Genomic DNA, 18,409 nt, shown 5'->3' on the forward strand with positions numbered 1-18,409 from the left:
CCTTTTTCATTTCTGATTTTATTAATTTGGGCCCTCTCTTTTCTTGATGAATATGGATGAAGGTTTATCTTATCTTTTCCAAGAACCAGCTTTTAGTTTTATTGATATTTTCTGTTGTTTGTTTGGTTTTTTGTATCTATTTTATTTATTTCTGCTCTGATGTTTATGATTTCTTTCCTTCTATTAACTTTGGGTTTTGTTTGTTCTTTTTATCCTACTTCCTTTAGGTGTAAGGTTAGGCTGTTTAAGATTTTTCTTGTTCCATGAGGTAGGCTTGTATTACTATAAACTTCCCTCTTAGAACTGCTTTTGCAGCGCCCCATAGATTTTATTGTTGTATTTATTGTGGATATAGATGATTTAAAAAATTTTTTTTCTTTTAACCTTCCTACTAGCTTTTTACATGGGGGACTTACAACTTTTACTGCATATTTGCCTTTACAAATTAGATTTGTCCTTAGTGTTTTTTATATTTCTAATATGGCCTTTTTTTTTTCACTTAGAGAAGTCCCTTTAACTTCTTGTAAAGCTGGTTTGGTTTGCTAATCTCTTTTAACTTTGCTTGTCTTTAAAATTTTTTATCTCACTATCAAATATGAATGAAACCTTTGCTGGGTATTATTCTTGGTTGTAGGTTTTTCCCTTTCATGACTTTAAATTTATCATGCCATTCCCTTCTGGCCTGCAGAGTTTCTACTGAAAAGTCAGCTGATATCCTTATAGGAGTTCTCTTATATGTTACTTGTTGCTTTCCTTTCTTGCTTTTAATATTCTCTCTTTATCTTTAATTTTTGCCATTTTAACTACAATGTGTCTTGGTGAGGTCCTCTTTGGTTTATCCTGTTTGGGACTCTCTGTGCTTCCTGAACCTGGATGTTCGATTCCTTTCCCAGGTTAGGGAGGTTTACAGCTATTATGTCTTCTGATATGTTCTCTGCCCCGCCCTTCTCCTTCTGAGACCCCTATAATGCAAATGTTAAGAAGCTTGATATTGACCCAAAGGTTTCTTAAACTGTCCTTATTTCTTTTTGTTCATTTTTTTGTTTGGTCTGTGTGATTTCCACAACTCTGTTTTACAGCTCACTGATCCATTCCTGTGTATCATCTGATCTATTTTTGCTTCCTTCTGCTGTATTTTTTATTTCAGTTATTGTATTGTTATCTCTTTTTTGTTCCTTTTTATATTTTCTAACTCTTTGTTAAATCTTCTAACTTCTTACTCTGTTCATCCAATATTCTCCCAAGTTCTTTGAACATCTTTATAATCATTACCTTGAACTATTTATTGGGTAAATTATTTATCTCTATTTCACTTAGTTCTTCTTCTGAGGTTTTGTCTTGTTCCTTTATTTTGAACATATTCTTCTGTTGCCTCATTTTGCCTAATTTGCTGTGTTTATGTCTATGTATCTTGTAGGTTAGTTACATTTCCAAACCTTGGAGAGTTGGCCATTTGCAGGAGACATCCTATGCATCTCCCTTCTAGTCACCAGAAATATATGCTCTAGGGGTTCCCCCTTTGTGGACTGCATGTGTCCTTCCGTTGTGGCAGGCTGACTACTCTGGGTGGTCTGGTGGATGTGGCTGGTCCCCATTCCAGTTGGTTCTCAAGCCCTGCCTTGTGTGAAGGTTGCCAGCTGCTGGTGTGTAGGGCTAGGTTCTGGGGTAGGTGGTTGAGGCATTGGGGATACTGGATCTAGTGTCACCCTGCTAGTGTGCAGGGCTGGTTCCTGACATGGCTGGCTGTGTGGTCTGGATTGTCCCAAAGTGTGTGTCAGCCTGCTGATGAGTGGGAATGAATCCTAGGGTGGCTGACTAAGGGGTCCAAAGTGTTTCAAAACTTGTATCAGCCAGCTGGTGAGTGAGGCTGAGACCCAGGAGTTCCTGGGGTTAGTGTCAGTGTGCTGGTAAGCACAGCCATGTCCCAGAGTCCCTGCCTGAGTGCTCTAGGTGTTCCAGAGCTCATGTTGGCACAATGGTGGTTGAGGCCAGATCCCAAGGTGGCTGGCTGAGGGGTCCAAGGTTTCCCAGAGTTGGTGTTAACCTACTGGTGGACAGGTCCAGGGCCCAAGGCCTCGGGGCTGATCCCAGCTTGCTGGTGGGTGGGTTGGGTACTGACATGGCAGACTGTGGGACTGTGGTGGCTCTGGTGCTTGTTCCCAACCACTGGTGGTTGAGGCCAGGTCCCAGGACTAGTGCCAGCCCACTGATGGGAATAGGTGGTTCCTGGGATCTCTGGTTGCAAGGTCCTGTGGATCCCAGTGTTGGTATGTAGGCTGGTGGGCAGGGCCCAGCCTGGGGGGTCCTGGTGCTGGTGCCTGCCCACTGGTGGGTGAGGCTGATCCAAGGACTAGTATTGGCCGTCTGGTGTGTGAGCCCAGGTTCTGGGCCCTCTGGTGGACAGGGTTGTGTCTCAGGGTTGCTCTGAGCTCAAGGGCTCTTAAGGCAGCTGGCTTGCTGGTGGATGTGTCTGTGTCCCTGCCTGGCTAGTTGCTTGTCCTGAGACATCACAGTATTGGTGCTAACAGGCTGGGAGGTGGAGCTGGGTCCTTGTGCTTATAAGCCATAGGAAGGATACCAAAATGACACTTGCCAGCACCAGTGTCCTCATGGTAGAACGGGTTCTCCAAAATGGCTGTCACCAGTGTCTGTGTCCCTAGGGTGACCACTAGCTGCCTTCTTCCTCTCTGGGAGTCTCTCTAAGATCAGCAGGTTAGGCTGACCCAGCCTCCTTTCAAATTACTGCTTCTTCCCTGGGTCCCAGAGGGTGTGCAATTTTGTGTGCACCCATCAAGAATGGTGTCCCCATTTCCCACCACACTCTATCTCCCCTGAAAGTAAGCCCTGCTGACCTTCAAAGCCAAATGTTCTGGAGGCTTCTTTTCCTCATGCAGGATCCCCAGGCTGGGTAGTCTGAAATGGAGCTCAGACACCCTCATTCTTTGGAGAGAACTTCTGCAATTGTAATTATCCTCCTGTTTGTGGGTTTCTCACTAGGGATATGTCTTGATTATATTGAGTCTCCACCCCTCTTATGCTTCTCATTGTGGCCCCTCCTTTATGTCTTTAGTTGCAGAAAGTCTTTTCTACTAGTCTTCCAGTCTTTCTCATCAATAGTTTCTCTGTAAGCAGTTGTAATTTTGGTGTGACCATGAGAGGAGGTGAGTTCAGTGTCTTCCTACTCTGCCATCTTGGCCACTACTCTCTCTTTATAATTTTTAAGAAACTTGTTTATTGTATGATTGATCACTTGCTCAGCTACAGATGAGCCCTATAGGCTTCTAAGTTAATGTAGTGTCATCAGGTTTCTGATTATATATGACCACAAATAAAATCCAGCCTAGATGTTCATACTATGTAGCAACCTATTCAATTGACAGTAATAGTGTGCAGCCATTATCTGGACTATAATCTCTGCTTACTAAACTAGTGTCTGCCATAAATAAAAGTAGATGGTGGAAATTACGAATCATAACTATTTTGTTTCATATGTTGTTATATACTACTTTTATACTTACATGTAAACATTTATTATTTAAAGGAAAATTTGTATGTATCACATTTTCAATATTTTTTAGAGTTGAGTTGATAACTGATGGAAACATTTTTTAACACCATAATCACCAGCAACAATATTATACAGCAAAGCCAATTTACCAGCATAAAAAATAATTCTTCTCAGTTGTTCAGAACATATCTGGCACACAAGTAACCAAAGAATACCTAAGCAGCACTTATCAGATGACAACATGAAAGAGTAAGGCAGAAAGAATAGGAAACACTGGTAAGAACATACTAAATCAAAACTTCAAAATAGCAGATACAACTATTGAGAGTTTCTTACAAACACCCTCAGCAGGCAGACAAACTTTCCACACAATAATCAATAGAACAGGGTTCCATTTGAACAGAGAAATAGTTCTATCAGTGAGGCTTGGGATAAACAAGTTGAAACAGATTTCTAAAATAGTAGCCATATTCACAGCTCAACAGTATTCATGGGTATAATTTTTAAAACATGAACACTTTATTTGGTTTCTTTTCCTGAACAATCAATCATAGTTCATAACATTGATTAAAATAATATGAATAGAAATAGAAATAAAATTATCAGAAATAAAAGTACAATCATCTGATTCTTCAAGTCAACCCATAGAATTTGGTTTATAAATTGACCAGTGAAACAAATCTCTAAGTTCTACAGTAAAATCATGGAAATTATACAATCATTTCAACTGAAACATCAGGTCATTTCAACCCCTAAATTGAGTGCTTCTTGATAAGCGTCAAGTACAATTAAATGTTATTTCAGACTTTTAATATAATCACAACTCTTTAATAGTAAAATAATTAGTAGAGTCTGTCATTTTGGAGACTTAAAAGCTCACCACAAGCAACAGTCATTTAGACATAAACAGCTTATTTCAATTGCAGCAATCATTATTATAATTGTCTGCTTATCCATGGCTGCTCAACAAATTACCCATAAACTTCATTGCTTAAAAATAATAATATTTTTTTAATATCTCGTGGTTCCATGATTTGAATGGACTTATAAGTCATTCTGAGTTTCTCATGCACTTGCAATCAGATAGTGGCTGTGGCTAATGGCTCAGCTATGCCAGATGTTCAGTACACCTCCTTCACTCACACCAGTATCTAGCACCCTAGTTGATATGCCTGAAACATTTAGGCACTGGCCAGGCCACACGTATGTCCTCTCCTCCCCTCCCCTCCCCTTTCTTTCTCTCTCTCTCCCTCTCTTTTCTTCCCTTTCTCCCTTGTTTTCTCCCTCCTTCCCTCCAGGCAACATCTCTATATGGCATCTTAAGAATCCTCACAATATGGCTACTCTATTACTAGTGTAGAGAATGCTTTTAACTGCCTGCACTGGGCTTTAAAACAACATTCAAAAAGAGCAGAATGATCAACCAGTATACTTACTGCATGCCAGAACAAAAAGAAACACCTGTTAAAGAAAGACAAAACAATGAAAAACCCAAACCCTAAACAATATAGTAATCACTACATCCTTTAGTCAATTACTAGCTATGTGGGAAGAGACCAGAAAATATGATGCTTGATTTGGGAAAAAAAATAAAAAAGAATATAAATCAAAGTTATAATGACCCAGATGTTGAATTTCCAGATAAAGACTTTAAATCATCTAGAATAAATATGGTCAAGAATTTAAATGAAAAGATGGTCATAATGAATAAACACATGGAGAATCTTAACAAAGAAAGAAAAACTAAGAAGAACCAAATGTAAAGCAACTATACACCAATAAAAATTAATTATAAGAAATAAAGAAATAAAGAATAACTAAATGGAAATGATAAAATTAAAAAGTACCATTCTTGGGAATTCCCTGGTGGTCCAGTCATTAGGACTCCATGCTTCCACTGCAGAGGGCATGGGTTCAATCCCTGGTTGGGGAACTAAGATCCTGCAAGTTGCACAGTGCACCCAAAAAACAAAAAAGAAAGAAAAAAGAAAAGTACAATTCTTGAAATAAAATATATACTGGATGGGCACAATATTAGATAGGAAATAGAAGACAAAATCACTAAACTTTGATATAGATCAATGCAATTATCCAAACTGAAAAAAGAGAGAGAGAGAGATACTGAAAAGAAAAATACACAGAGCCTCAGAGATCTGTGGGACAATAGAAAATGGTCTAACATAGTGTAATTGAATTTTCAGAAGGAGAGAAGAGAGAAAATGGGCCAAAAATATTTGAAGGAATAATGGCCACATATTCCCCAAGTTTTAAGAAAAACATAAATTTATGTCTACCAGAGGTTCAGTGAACCCCTATGAGACAAATACAAAGAAAACAATGTCCAGGTCAAACTGCTGAGAACCAAAGATATTTTCATGGGTTATAGTACTCTGGTTTGATCTTTTATCTTTTCAGTACTTTAAAGATACTTCTCTATTGACTTAGCACTTATATTGTTTCTGATAAGAAATATGCTGCCATCTTTATCTTTGTTACACTGTACATAACATTTTTAATCTGGATCCTATTAAGATTTTCTCTTTATCACTGACTTTGAGAAATTTGATTATGATACACCTTGATACAGATTTTTCATGCTTTTGAACTTGGGGTTTTTTGAGCTTCTTGAATCTGTGGATTTATACTTTTCATTAAATTTGGAAAAATTTTGGCCATTAATTTTGCAAAATTTTTTCTGTCCCCACTTCTGTCCTCTCCTTCAGGAACTCCAATTACACATATTATAGGGCACTTGAAATTATCTCATAGCTCACTGATGCTCTCTTAATATTTATTTAATTCTCTTTCCTCTGTGTTCTTTATTTTTGTTTCTATTGTTGTGCATTCAAGTTTATTAATATTTTCTTGTGCAATGTCTAATTTGCCATTAATTCTACCCATTTTATTTTTTACTTCACACATTGTAGTTTTGATCTCTGGAAATTCAATTTGGGGTTTTTTATAGATTTCATGTCTCAATTTAACTTTTTGAACAAATGGGATATTGTTATAATAAATGCTTTAATGTCATTGTTTGCTAATCCTAATATCTATGCCAATTCCAGGTTGGTTTTGATTGATTGAGTTATCTACTCATTATGGCTGATACAACTGACCCTTGAACAACATGGGTTTGAATGCACAGGTTCAGATTTCTTTCACTAAATACATACTATAATGCTACACGATCCAAGTTTTGGTTAAGTTCATGGATACAAAATCCCAGATACTGAGGGCTGACTATAAAGTTATATGTGACTTAATGGAAGTTTGGCTTCCCTAACCCCCACATTGCTCAAGGATCAACTGTATTTTCCTGCTTCCTTATTTGACTGGTAACTTTTAATTAAATGCCAGACATTGTAAAATTTACCTTGTTAGATCCCAGGTGTTTCTGTACACCTGTATATATTGAGCCTTTTTCTGGGACACAAGCTGTAAACTATTGGAAACAATTTGATCCTTTTACATCTTGCTTTTAAGATTTGTTAGGCAAGACTGAAGCTCAGACTGGGGCTAATTATTCCTCATTACAAAGGCCCCTCTGTATAGTCTACACAATGTCCCATGAATCATGAGGCTTTTCATTATGGCTTGTGTGAGCACTGAGCACTGAACTCTAATACTTTCAGGCAGTTCTTTCTCCAGACTCAAGTAGCTTCCTAAGACATATGTGCTGATTAGTACTCATTTGACTACTCAAGAAAGAGAATCTGAAGATCTTTAGAGTTCTCTTTTTTGCACATCTCTCCTTTATAGCGCTCTGTCTTGTGAATTCTAGCCTCTCTGATCTCCCTGAACTCAGTTTTGGATCTTTAACCCAGGGATTCTGTCATGCTTCTGCCTGGTTTCCTCCTTCCTGTACCATGCCCTAAACACTCTCCCAAAGCAAAAAATAAAAACTTGGGAAATCATAGGAGACATCTCATTTTTTTCATCTCTCATAGATCACTGTCCTTGATTTCCTTTTGTCCAAAGCTTCAAAATTTGTTGTTCCTTATAATTTTCCTGTTTTTGGTTTCTTTAGATAAGATGGTAAATCTAGTCCTTATTATTCCATTTGGCTGAAAGCGTAAGTGCTCTGTTATATGTAAAGAAAATTAAAATTTTATATGCAAAATAATAGGGTACAAGTTAAAAATGGAAAATTTCCAAATATAATTTATTAAGATTAATTTTAGAAGAACCAGTGAATTAATTTGAGGAACAAGCTAAAGAAAATATTATAATATAGACAGTCAGTTTGGAGACCTACCAACTTTGATAGAAACATTTGTTAAAAACCTGCCTCTCTCCACCCTTGTATTGTATCTCAGTATATTTATATATGGACACAGAAGGTATCAAAAGCCTGAAAAGCCACTGCTAGATAACACTTGAGCAAAGTAAGATGGCCTAAATAAAGTCTGAGCCCAGGAGAAAATGCTTGTTATTCATGAAAATGCAAATATAGATTGGTAAGGATTGGTAAGAGTTTTAAACTCCAGGATAACCTAAAGCCCCTCTCACATATCATGCAGTACGCCTACACGTTATCTGATATTTAAAATGGCAAAATACTTATCCTAAGGTTCCAAACTGTTTGGCCCATAAAATGCATGTTCCATTTTACTTTTTATAAAACTAATATCTTCTTCTTTCACAAAAGAAGCAGCAACCTCTTGATTTTATCTTCATCCGCCAGTTCAAGACATTGTCCATCAATTCTTCCCATCTCTTACACTTGAACTTGTCCCTTCTTCTAGATCTTTCCCCTTAGTTGCCAGGCATTTCAGTTCTTCACCAACTGTAAACAAATTTTCCATCAACCCTCTTCCTTTTCAAGCTCTAACCTCATCTCTCTCATTTCCTTTCACCACCAAATTTCTCTTCCATTTCCTTCTGAATTGAAACCTTTCTTCTACCTTCTTGTTTAAAAAATTAAAAAATCTCTTCACCATACCCATTCTTCTTGAACTTGCTACTAGATTCAACATTTTGATGAACTAGCTCTTTCCTTGGTTTCTGAAACTTCCTTTTCTTTGGAATTTCTCTACCAATACAGATCACCAGTGAGACTTAGTTTTCAGCTGTTATCTCATACCACAGTCTCCCTTTGAACAATATTATCCACTCCCCCAGCTAGTGATTCCCAGCACTGTATCTCTAGGATTGAGCTCAGATTTGAGCTCCAGATTTTATCCTACTCACATTGAATATTTCCTGGAATGTGTCATGCCTTTCCCCAAGCTATTTCTGACATATTGCACCCTTCTATCTCCTCTATCTTCCTTTAAAAATAAGTATTAATTTCTCCAGACACGACCTTCCATGTGAAGCACTTATGGGTCTATACACACAGCATGTAAACACAAAATCAGTTTCTTTTGCATTAGCCTCACCCACATTGGGCCGTCTCACTAATGGTATAAGTCATACAAGTTTTAATTGCTCAATCAAGAAGACATACATGACCCAAAATAACAATGCTTACAAATCTACAGTTTATTGCAGGAAATGGATACAATACAGCTATAGCATTCAAGTAAGAATATGCATCATAATCAAAGGCTATCTCATAGCAGGGGTTCTGGAGAAGCCAAGTGCAAAATCCTATTGTCCTCCCTTTGTGAGGGCCATGGCAGGATGTACCTTCTCTCTTGAATCAGGAACCATCATTATGACACTGAACACTCTGGAACCAGAGATGCTAAAATGAAGTCATCACGGGTTTTGGGTTTTTTGTTTTTTCGTTTTTTACTGGTCATATAGGCATATTCTTTTTGTTTAGTCTTCTCAAACATTAGATTCTTCCAGGGGTCTCACCAAGTCCAGGCACAACTTATCAATCTTACCATTACCAATAAACAATGACACAAACCACCTGAAACTCTTCAGACTAATCGTTACAGAACAATACTTTTACTGAGTTGGGATCAGTGCCATACACAGACAAGGAGAACAGCTCAGGCTAATTCTAAGCCTATTGGAATTAACCCTCACAGAACAACCTTTACTAAAATACTTATCAAAGTCTGATTTTTGGCATTTATCTGTCTTCAAAAATAGACTATAAGCTCCATGAAAGTAAGAACTATATTTTACTTGTCTTGAATTTAAATATCTAAATTAGTATCATGCATTAATTAAATGTATTCTCCTATCTTCCTTAAATATATCAAAGACTAAATTAACCAAAGGACCAAATCACTGACAGTTAGGCAAGTAGAAATACAATGAAAAAATTTGTACCCACACAGAGATTTCATTATACATAAAAGTTATAGTTTCAAATTTGCAAATTTGAATTTGCAGCAGCATAAGTTCATTGGCTATTTGAAAAATCTAGCTAGAGGACATATTTTACTTTCAATAATTAAAAAACCCCACAAAAGTAAAAGTAGAATAGAATAATAAAATAAAATAATAAAAGTAGAATAGAAAAATAAACCCATCAAACTATTATAACGATCAACTCATGGCTACTCTTGGAAAATACATTTTTTAACTTGATCAACTAAGTTTTAAAAACAAAATTAAAACAGCAAAAACATGAATTTATATTAGTAGCTAAAATCAAATTTAAAATGTTTCACAGCCATTGACTATGTTAAGGGCTTTGTGCTCTTTGCCATTCTCTGGAAATATATTGTCCGTATTCATCACAGCCATTGGCATGCTTTTCTTAATAAAAACAACTCTTTCAAGGAATATTTCTGACTTGATTTAACTTACAGGCAATTGAAAAGCCAGGACTACTCACCTTGAAACTAAACACAGCTTCAGAACAAACTGACATAAAATATGCACTGCCTAAAGGACTTAATTTCACTATATCACCTAACTTATCACTAGCCTCCAACATAGTGCTACCCAAATTACAAAGAGAGTGGATGTTATATGTTCCTGAGTTATCACAAGCATCAGCTGAGGCTCCAGTTACAGGATATGCTCCGTTTCATTGATACAGTACAAGGAGACTGGTGTACAATATCCCAAGTGCAGTCTCTGCGATAGGGATGGAGGTAGATGCATTCTCCTAGCTAATGCACAGGCTTCCAGCTACGTCAGGATTATATGTTGGTGCTGTGTAAGTGTTTTTTTGGGTGATGACACTTGTATCCCCTGAGAGCTAACTCGGTCGACCCCCAGAGTTCACTGTAGCATTAACCTATTATAGGAATCAGAAGAATGTCATGAGCTGTCTCTCTGGAATAGTGACTAGCAGAGGGAGAATAAATCTATTGTGAGCCTATACTGTCACTTTAAGCAAAACAATGTGAGAGAGAGAAACTAAAAATAGCAGTTACCAACATATTACTGCTTCTTGATATATTTTATCATAAAAGTCTCTGATCTCTTTTTCATTCATACAGCAATACAACTGGGAGCCATGTTAAAATCCAGACTCTTAAGTTTGGTATTCAGCCTTCTTAATTTTTGTTTTGACCCCCTCTATCTGATCTGTTTAACTTTGCTTTGCAGATGCATCGAGTGTTTCTTTGCTGCACTATCGCAAAATTCAAGTCTTTGAAGTGTTGGTTTCATGTTATTTTTTGATATCCCACAAACTCTGATTTGGTTAGATTTTGCCTCTTCTTTATAGTAAGAAATACTCTAAAGAAATAATACATAGTTTCATTTCTCAACTCCCTTCTCTAGTAAGCAGATTTCACATGAATTCATTATTATCTAAATTATCTCTGAGAAAAATTGTAAAAGGAAGGCCAACTTGCCCAGAGCAATTAGCATGAGAGGAGGGTGCTGTCATAGGCAACATATTACTTGAAGCTCTTTATCTATGACCCTGGTGAAGTAAGAAATACAGAACTGAAGTCTTGTCAGGAAGGGTGACCTCCAGTCAGAGAAAAAGGATACTAGTTTGGTATTCTAGCTGTTGGATTATTGTTATTAAACAATAAGTGACTGAAGAAGAATAGAAGAGACAATGTTTCAGTCTTGTCACACATGGATAAAATCTCTGAAGAATCATTTCTAACTTGCCATTGCTGTGGTAGGAGCTACCAACTGCATGCCCAATTAAGTCAGTGACCACTCTTATTCTGTGTAATAAGAATTACCTCAGTCTTAGCATCCCTAAAATGGGACTATTACTGTCTATTTAGGTATAAATAGACAATAAATTTTCTTAAAGAAATTGCAATTGTAGGTTGCGGCATAAAACCCAACTGCTTGTATATCAAATTCAGCTTTGGAGAAATTTACTGATCTAGGTCATTTCCCTTTAGTCAGAGTTCCTGAGGACTAGTCCAACCAGATCATCTTTCACAAGGATTTTCTAGTGCCACGGTGATTTCCGGCTTTCTGCCAATAGAGTCACCCTCATTGTAACTAACAGTTTCCTTACCAGGGAGAGTTGCTGAAACCTTGACATTCACTCTCAACAGGCAGTATACTGATAATTATAACCTTCTTCCTCTCTAAACCTGCTCCTCTTCTGCTATTTTCTATCTTAGTTAATGGCATCATTATCTACCTATTTGTCCAAGCTGGAAATGGCAAAATTTTTTCAATTATCCACTTTTCCTCTTTCTCCACGTTTAGGAGGTTTCCACCATGTCATGGCCATTCTATCTCTGATAGATCTTTTATGTAGATCCCCTCCTCCATGCCCCTACTGCCTTAGTTTTGGCAATCCTCATGTCTCACCTTGACCATGGAAGTAAAGTGGTTAAATGGTTTAAGAAATGGGTAAATTTGCCTTTGTTTTTTCCTCTTTCACCCTGATGCATGGATTAATTTTCTAAAACCCCTTCCTATAAAATAGTCATTGGTTTCCTACAGCCTATAAAATAAAGGCATTACTCAAGTAATATTTTTAGAGTATCTACTATATGCTAGGAATTAAGAGCTCACTGTAAAAAGGTAAGAAATATGGAAAAAAGATAAAATCCCTTGCCTTCAAGGAGCTCACAATCTAGAAGGGAAAATAGCATACCAACATAATGTGGCAAGTGTATGTTATTAGAGTATGCAACAGTCAGTGGTAGCATAAAATGCAAAAGAGTGAGCAATTCCACATGGATGTATTGAAGAGAAGTGTATAGATTTGACTGTGTCTGGAAGTATATATAAGCTTATTCCATGCAAACAAATGAGAGAAGGCCTTCTAGGCCAAGACAACAACTTTGTGCAAAGGTTCTAATACCTAGGTAAGCATTGCTTATTTAGGGAACTACAAGTTATTGGACATTGGAGAAGAGGGTATAAATGGTATTAGGTGATATACACAAAAGAGTCTAAAATTTGACCTGAAGGTTATGATAAGCCATTAAAGAGATTTAAACAGGATAATAACAAAGATCATGTTTGTGTTTTGGAAAAAAGCAGAAATGAAAGAGAGAACAATTGGGACATTATTACAATAGGTAAGATATGATGAAGCCCTCAATTTAAACAATAGCAATGACATTTGTAGTGCTAGAGTTAGGACAGACAAAAGATGACTCCTTACCAAGAAATGAAAGGCCCTGCAAAATGCAGTCTTGATCTATCAGAGTTCCTGGCACATAGGAGATACTCAATACACTCAATAAATAATTGTTGAATAAATAACTAAATAAAGTTACTTTCCGTATCTGTTATCTATTGCTTCATAAGAAATCATTCCAAAACTTAGTAGCTTAAAACTACAAAGTTTATTACTTTCCATAATTTTGTTGTTTAGCTGGATTGTGCTCATGTTGATTTTTGCCTGAGTTCATACACATGACTGCATTCAGCCTGCTTGTCAACTGGAGATGGATTCCTCCAGAGACTCATATCTTCACATGGTCTCTCTCCTTTCATAGGATCTCTCTGCATGTGCAATGTGTGTGTGTGTGTGTGTGTGTGTGTGTGTGTGTGTGTGTCCTTGTCTCTCTCTATGAATCTCCCTCCACATGGTCTCCCTCTCCATGGGATCTCTCTCCACATAGTCTCTCTTTCATTGGGATCTCTTTCCATGTTGCTACTCCTCCATGAGATCTCTAATGGCTAATCTGGGCTTCTTCATCCATGACAGTCTCAGGGCTCCAGCCAGGCAAGTCTTGTGCATGAGTGCTTGTCCAGCCTCTATATATCACATGGTCAAGCCTCAACATGAGAGGAGATTATACAGAATGAGTCTTCCAGGAGGCATGATTCCTTAGAAGCCATTATTACAGCAGCCACACATCTCTATACTCAGTGTATACTACTTCCCTCACAAACACACAATATTCTAATTTATTGTTTTTCTCCTAGGTTCCCAGACATGTAATGAACTTTTATACCTCCTTAACTTTACCTAGGCTTCTCCTCTTATATTTCATAGTGCTCCCATCTGCCTTGGAATATTCTCTGCCTCAGATAGGAAGTACCTACTTTCAAAAGTCAGCTACAACGGCTGAAAAGCCTGAAAATACAGGGGAGGAACAGTCCTTTCCCTGAATCAATTTTCTCCTAACTTACAGTAGTAATCTCAATGTACCAATATTATCTATTGACATGTCTTTCTCTAGCCAGCATTTGAGCATCTCAAAGGTAGTCACTATGTCTCATTCATCTTTGTGTATCCAATAGTTATCATCAATTATCCTCATTCTTGATGCAGAGTTGCTTCTCAAACATTTACTGGGTGAATGACTCTGTTCCTAACTTATATGCATAGGGTTATGAATCATTTTGTAGACTATGCACATCATTATGGAAATAATAGCCTAAAAATAACTTAAATTATATATATTCAACAGATTTTACTCAGAAATAGAGACCTAAAAGATGTATTAGAACATTACATGCCTTCACATAAGCATGTAAAGTAGTGACAGTATTGTCTTAGTGGCTAGCACGAGATTTCTCTTTAGAGAAGGAAATTCCTTGTTAAGTCAATGCAGGATATATCAGTTCCAGGAATGAGATCTGGCTATCTTATAAAAGATGGATCATGGTCCCAAGAATACCATCAGTGTGGAGGGTAACCCCAGCATCCTTGGCAGAACCATCAAAATGATTCCTAACTAGACTGGTTTCTATAATGCTTACTTCTGAGATCCATATTTTGGGAAATAAAGAGGAGTTTCCGTTGGAAGGGGGAGATAATCCCTCAGATTTCACTTCTGAATCCACTTTGGAGACCCACCCTCTTAACCTCCAATAGGGTCCAATACCTTGGGTCAATCTATGCATGTGGTACTGTCAATCAAATGCGGTTCAAGGGCTTCCCTGGTGGCGTGGTCGTTGGGGGTCCGCCTGCAGATGCGGGGTCGCGGGTTCGTGCCCCGGTCCGGGAGGATCCCGCGTGCCGCGGAGCGGCTGGGCCCGTGAGCCGTGGCCGCTGGGCCTGCGCGTCCAGGGCCTGTGCTCCACGGCGGGAGGGGCCACAGCAGTGAGAGGCCCGCGTACCGCAAAAAAAAAAAAAAAAAAATGTGGTTCAAAGAGCACTCTAAATTATAAACAATGTGACACAACTGTGAATTTCCAGAAACCCCAGTGAGTGACATAACAGCCTGCCCTATGGTCCTCCTAGGGGGATGAAGTCCTTTTAACATCTGGAAATATGTACTAAAGGGCCTAACAATAATCCTAGCAGCTACTAGCAGCAGCTTCAGGTAACAATTAGGCACTGGTTTACTTATCATGCTGTGGCAGAGGCAGTAACACTCATCCAATATTCTATTTGCTCCCAACACTTCCTAACCTCTTTGCATCTTGATGAAGATATATGACTACTTCTGGCCAAAGACATGAGTGGAGAAAAGCCTGTGCATGATTCTCAAGTCTCTCTCTTCCCCTGCCATGATGTCTGAGTGGAGAGCTCTAATCCAAATGTTGCTGCTACAAGACTGCAGAGCCTACATCAATCCAGATGCAGAGCCCACTGTCAACCACAATAATATGTTTCAGGAGCAAGAAATAAACTTTTGTATGTTAAACCACTGATATTTGGAGGTTGTTTATTACTGACAATGCAATTTAGCCTAATCTGGCTAATACATATTATTCAAATATAGGGGTTTTTTTTTCAGTTATCCTTAAATAATACTTCAACAGACATTTATTATCTACTATGTGCCAAGCACTCTACTGAATATTTAGGATATAACAGTTAACATATTTTTGGAGAAATTAGAACTTTATTATATTATAAACATTTCCAGAATATAAACTGATTTTGTATCAAGACTTCTTGAAACGTTTAAAACTGTATGTAACTTAAGCCTATTATAATGTATGTCATTTTCCACTTTCCAATCTAGAAAATATACTGCAAGTTAGATCTAACGAAGGAAAAAAAAATCAATCTAAACTGCTTCACAGAGAAAACTAATGAATATAAAAACACCCATCCCAAACTAAAACCCAATCAAGAAATAGATTCTGTAAAGCCTATTAATCCTCCAATTTAAAATAAATGACCTCCCAAGGGAAGAATACTTCCACCATCATAGCAATTTGATGAATAAAAGCAGAGCCACCCTCATTAAGGGAAGTTACATTATGTATAAGAAAAATGTAGTAATGATTTTAGAAGAGAGGAAAAGTAATTTCCATGTTGGAGAGAAAGTACACTAAATGTTTTCTGTTCACTTAGCCTTTGTACCTGTTCACATGAAAAGAGCGATATGAACATGGACATTGTAAAACCAAGCTCCTCAACTATTTTTTCAGTTTAACCTCAGGAGAACCAATGCAAGAGCTTCAAAATCCAAGGATAGACTGGTCCCAAAGCATCTCCTCTTCTGTCCTTTCTTTCCCTTGTTCCTTTTTCTCTTTTCTACACTTACATTCCTCTTTCTTAGAGGCTACATCTTGGCTTCTTTTGTCCTTTCAGTTCTTAAGCTTTTCTGTACTGACTCTGACTGTTTCCACCTCTATTTTGTTTCTTTGGATGCTCTTGTGTTTGTCTAAGTCCATTTCCTCATAAGCTTTCTTCCTCTTATGCTTGGGCCGCTCCTCTTCTGGTTTATCCCAGCCTTCCTCTGGGTGTCTTTTTCTCTTCTGATGTATCTGTTTATAACTAGTTTGATGGGCACTGGTACTGTTTTCTAAGGAGAGGTGCCTGTAAACTCCAGATTCTACACTGTATGAGCTACAGTTATACTCTTGTTGACTAAAGTTCAGTGCTACTGGTTTTCCTGAGAAACAGTCCCTGGTGAATTGACAGTAGCTCAGGGAGTCTAGTCTCAGCCTGCTGTCATAAGCTGGTAGCCACTGAGGTAACTGCTTCTCCACTGCTTGTGAAATATTGCATGGTCTTCGGTAGGTCTGGACGGGTTCATAAGGGAGTCTTTGATCAAACATTCTACACCTGGGTCTAGAATCAACCTCTTCTTTGTATCCACAGGTTTCCAAATAATCCTCTCTCATCTTTCTGAAACAAGTATTTGGCTCTAAGCCTCTGGTTTTCTGCACTTTGATATAATCTTCAAGTTCATCTTGAAAAGAGTCAGATGTCTTCTTTGAATGCTTCATTAGGTTGACAAGGGATTCTCCTTATCAGGTTGAGAAGTTGGTGGAGAAATTTGATCATATTCACCCATTAATTGCTTCAGTTTTTTAGCATGAACTTTCCCCAAATAGTGAGACTGTGCAACAACTGAAGAGCTAAAAACCATGATGCAGAGATTAAAAAATCTATTTTTTGTCCAATACTCCACTCCCATTCACCTCATAATATGAAATCCACTGCGATTCAAATTATGTCACTATTCCTTATAAGCCTTTTTACAAAAGGTATCTGTATAAAGTTCAGTCTTTGCTCATTCAACATGGTATCTTCTCTGAGGCAGGGGCAGCCGTCTACAACTACAGTCCCCCTCCCCGCCAACGTCGCCAGTCGGTGGGTAGGCCGAGGTGGTGGAGGCGGAGAGGCAGGGACAACCGTTGCCGCCACCGCTGCCTCAGCCACCGAGCAAGTGGGTGGGAGCAGGAGGCAGAGACCGGACTTCGTGAGGGAAAGTTGCTACCACTACCAGCGGCTGACTGGACAGCACTGCCACCATAGCGGTGAGGTGCACTACTCCAGTTAACATTTTTAAAGTGTTGTCCTTGTGGAGTTTATATTCTAATCAAGAAATCACAATCACTATCAATAATCATGACCACTAAGTACAAAGAACGTTGACAAATAAAGGAGATACTGTCATAATATTATTAAGGACATTATTATTTATATGTGAGTTTTTCTTATTCACAAAATTAGAATAGGCTTACTTTAGCTGAGTACATATTATATAATTGATTTATCTTTGATTCAATATTTGCTTCAAATTATTTAAAATGTACAGCATTTTCAAAGAAGCACCAACAATTTTAACAATTTTGAAGAAAGGTAAATGAAGAAGCAAGCAGTCTACTGCTTAGCCAAAGATCATTGTCATGCTAAATATAGTACAGGCTGTGCTCACTGAGAGAAGTCAGTCATCATCAACTTCCAGTCATTATTTGAAAGGCATTTAGAGGGCAAAGCCAGGTTTCTTCTTGTCATTTGCTAAGATAAAACACTGATCCAAGTGTCTCAAATTCAAGTGCCTTTGGTTCCAGGAAAGTAATAAAAGAGTAAAGAAAACCAGATTTTTGTGTGTCAACTGCTAAAAATATAACTATTTTTTATTTTATTGAAATATCATTTAACTATGTCTAATAATGCAAAAATGTATTATAGCAGAGATTACATTTTAAATTGTACCATAAATATACACATTGGCAGAATCAAGATGGCAGAGTAGGAGGACACAGAGTTCAAGTCTCCTCACAGCTAGGGCTCCTGCTAGATGCTGGTCGGGGACCTCAGACACCTAAGTTGATGGGAGGAATCCTTGCTCAACCAGATAGGATGTGGGAGGGAAGGGGAGGGGCAAAGAAAAATGGAGGTGGGATGGGACCAGCACCCCTGAGGGAGGCTGGGGGAGGGGAGAGGTTCCCATGCTCAGAAGGGCC

General features: G+C 38.0%; 1 protein-coding gene across 1 annotated transcript; it reads right to left on the reverse strand.

The window, feature by feature from the left end:
* Window positions 1–16,106: 16,106 nt before the first annotated feature.
* LOC114895615 (lysine-rich coiled-coil protein 1-like) lies at window positions 16,107–16,959 on the reverse strand. The gene is given in 1 exon segment (XM_029223176.1): window positions 16,107–16,959. A coding segment is annotated over 1 exon segment (774 nt). The 5' UTR covers window positions 16,943–16,959; the 3' UTR covers window positions 16,107–16,168.
* Window positions 16,960–18,409: the final 1,450 nt, after the last annotated feature.

The sequence above is a fragment of the Monodon monoceros genome, unplaced genomic scaffold, assembly GCF_005190385.1.
Source record: "Monodon monoceros isolate NGI ecotype Baffin Bay Population unplaced genomic scaffold, NGI_Narwhal_1 Super_Scaffold_14, whole genome shotgun sequence".
NCBI lineage: Eukaryota > Metazoa > Chordata > Mammalia > Artiodactyla > Monodontidae > Monodon > Monodon monoceros.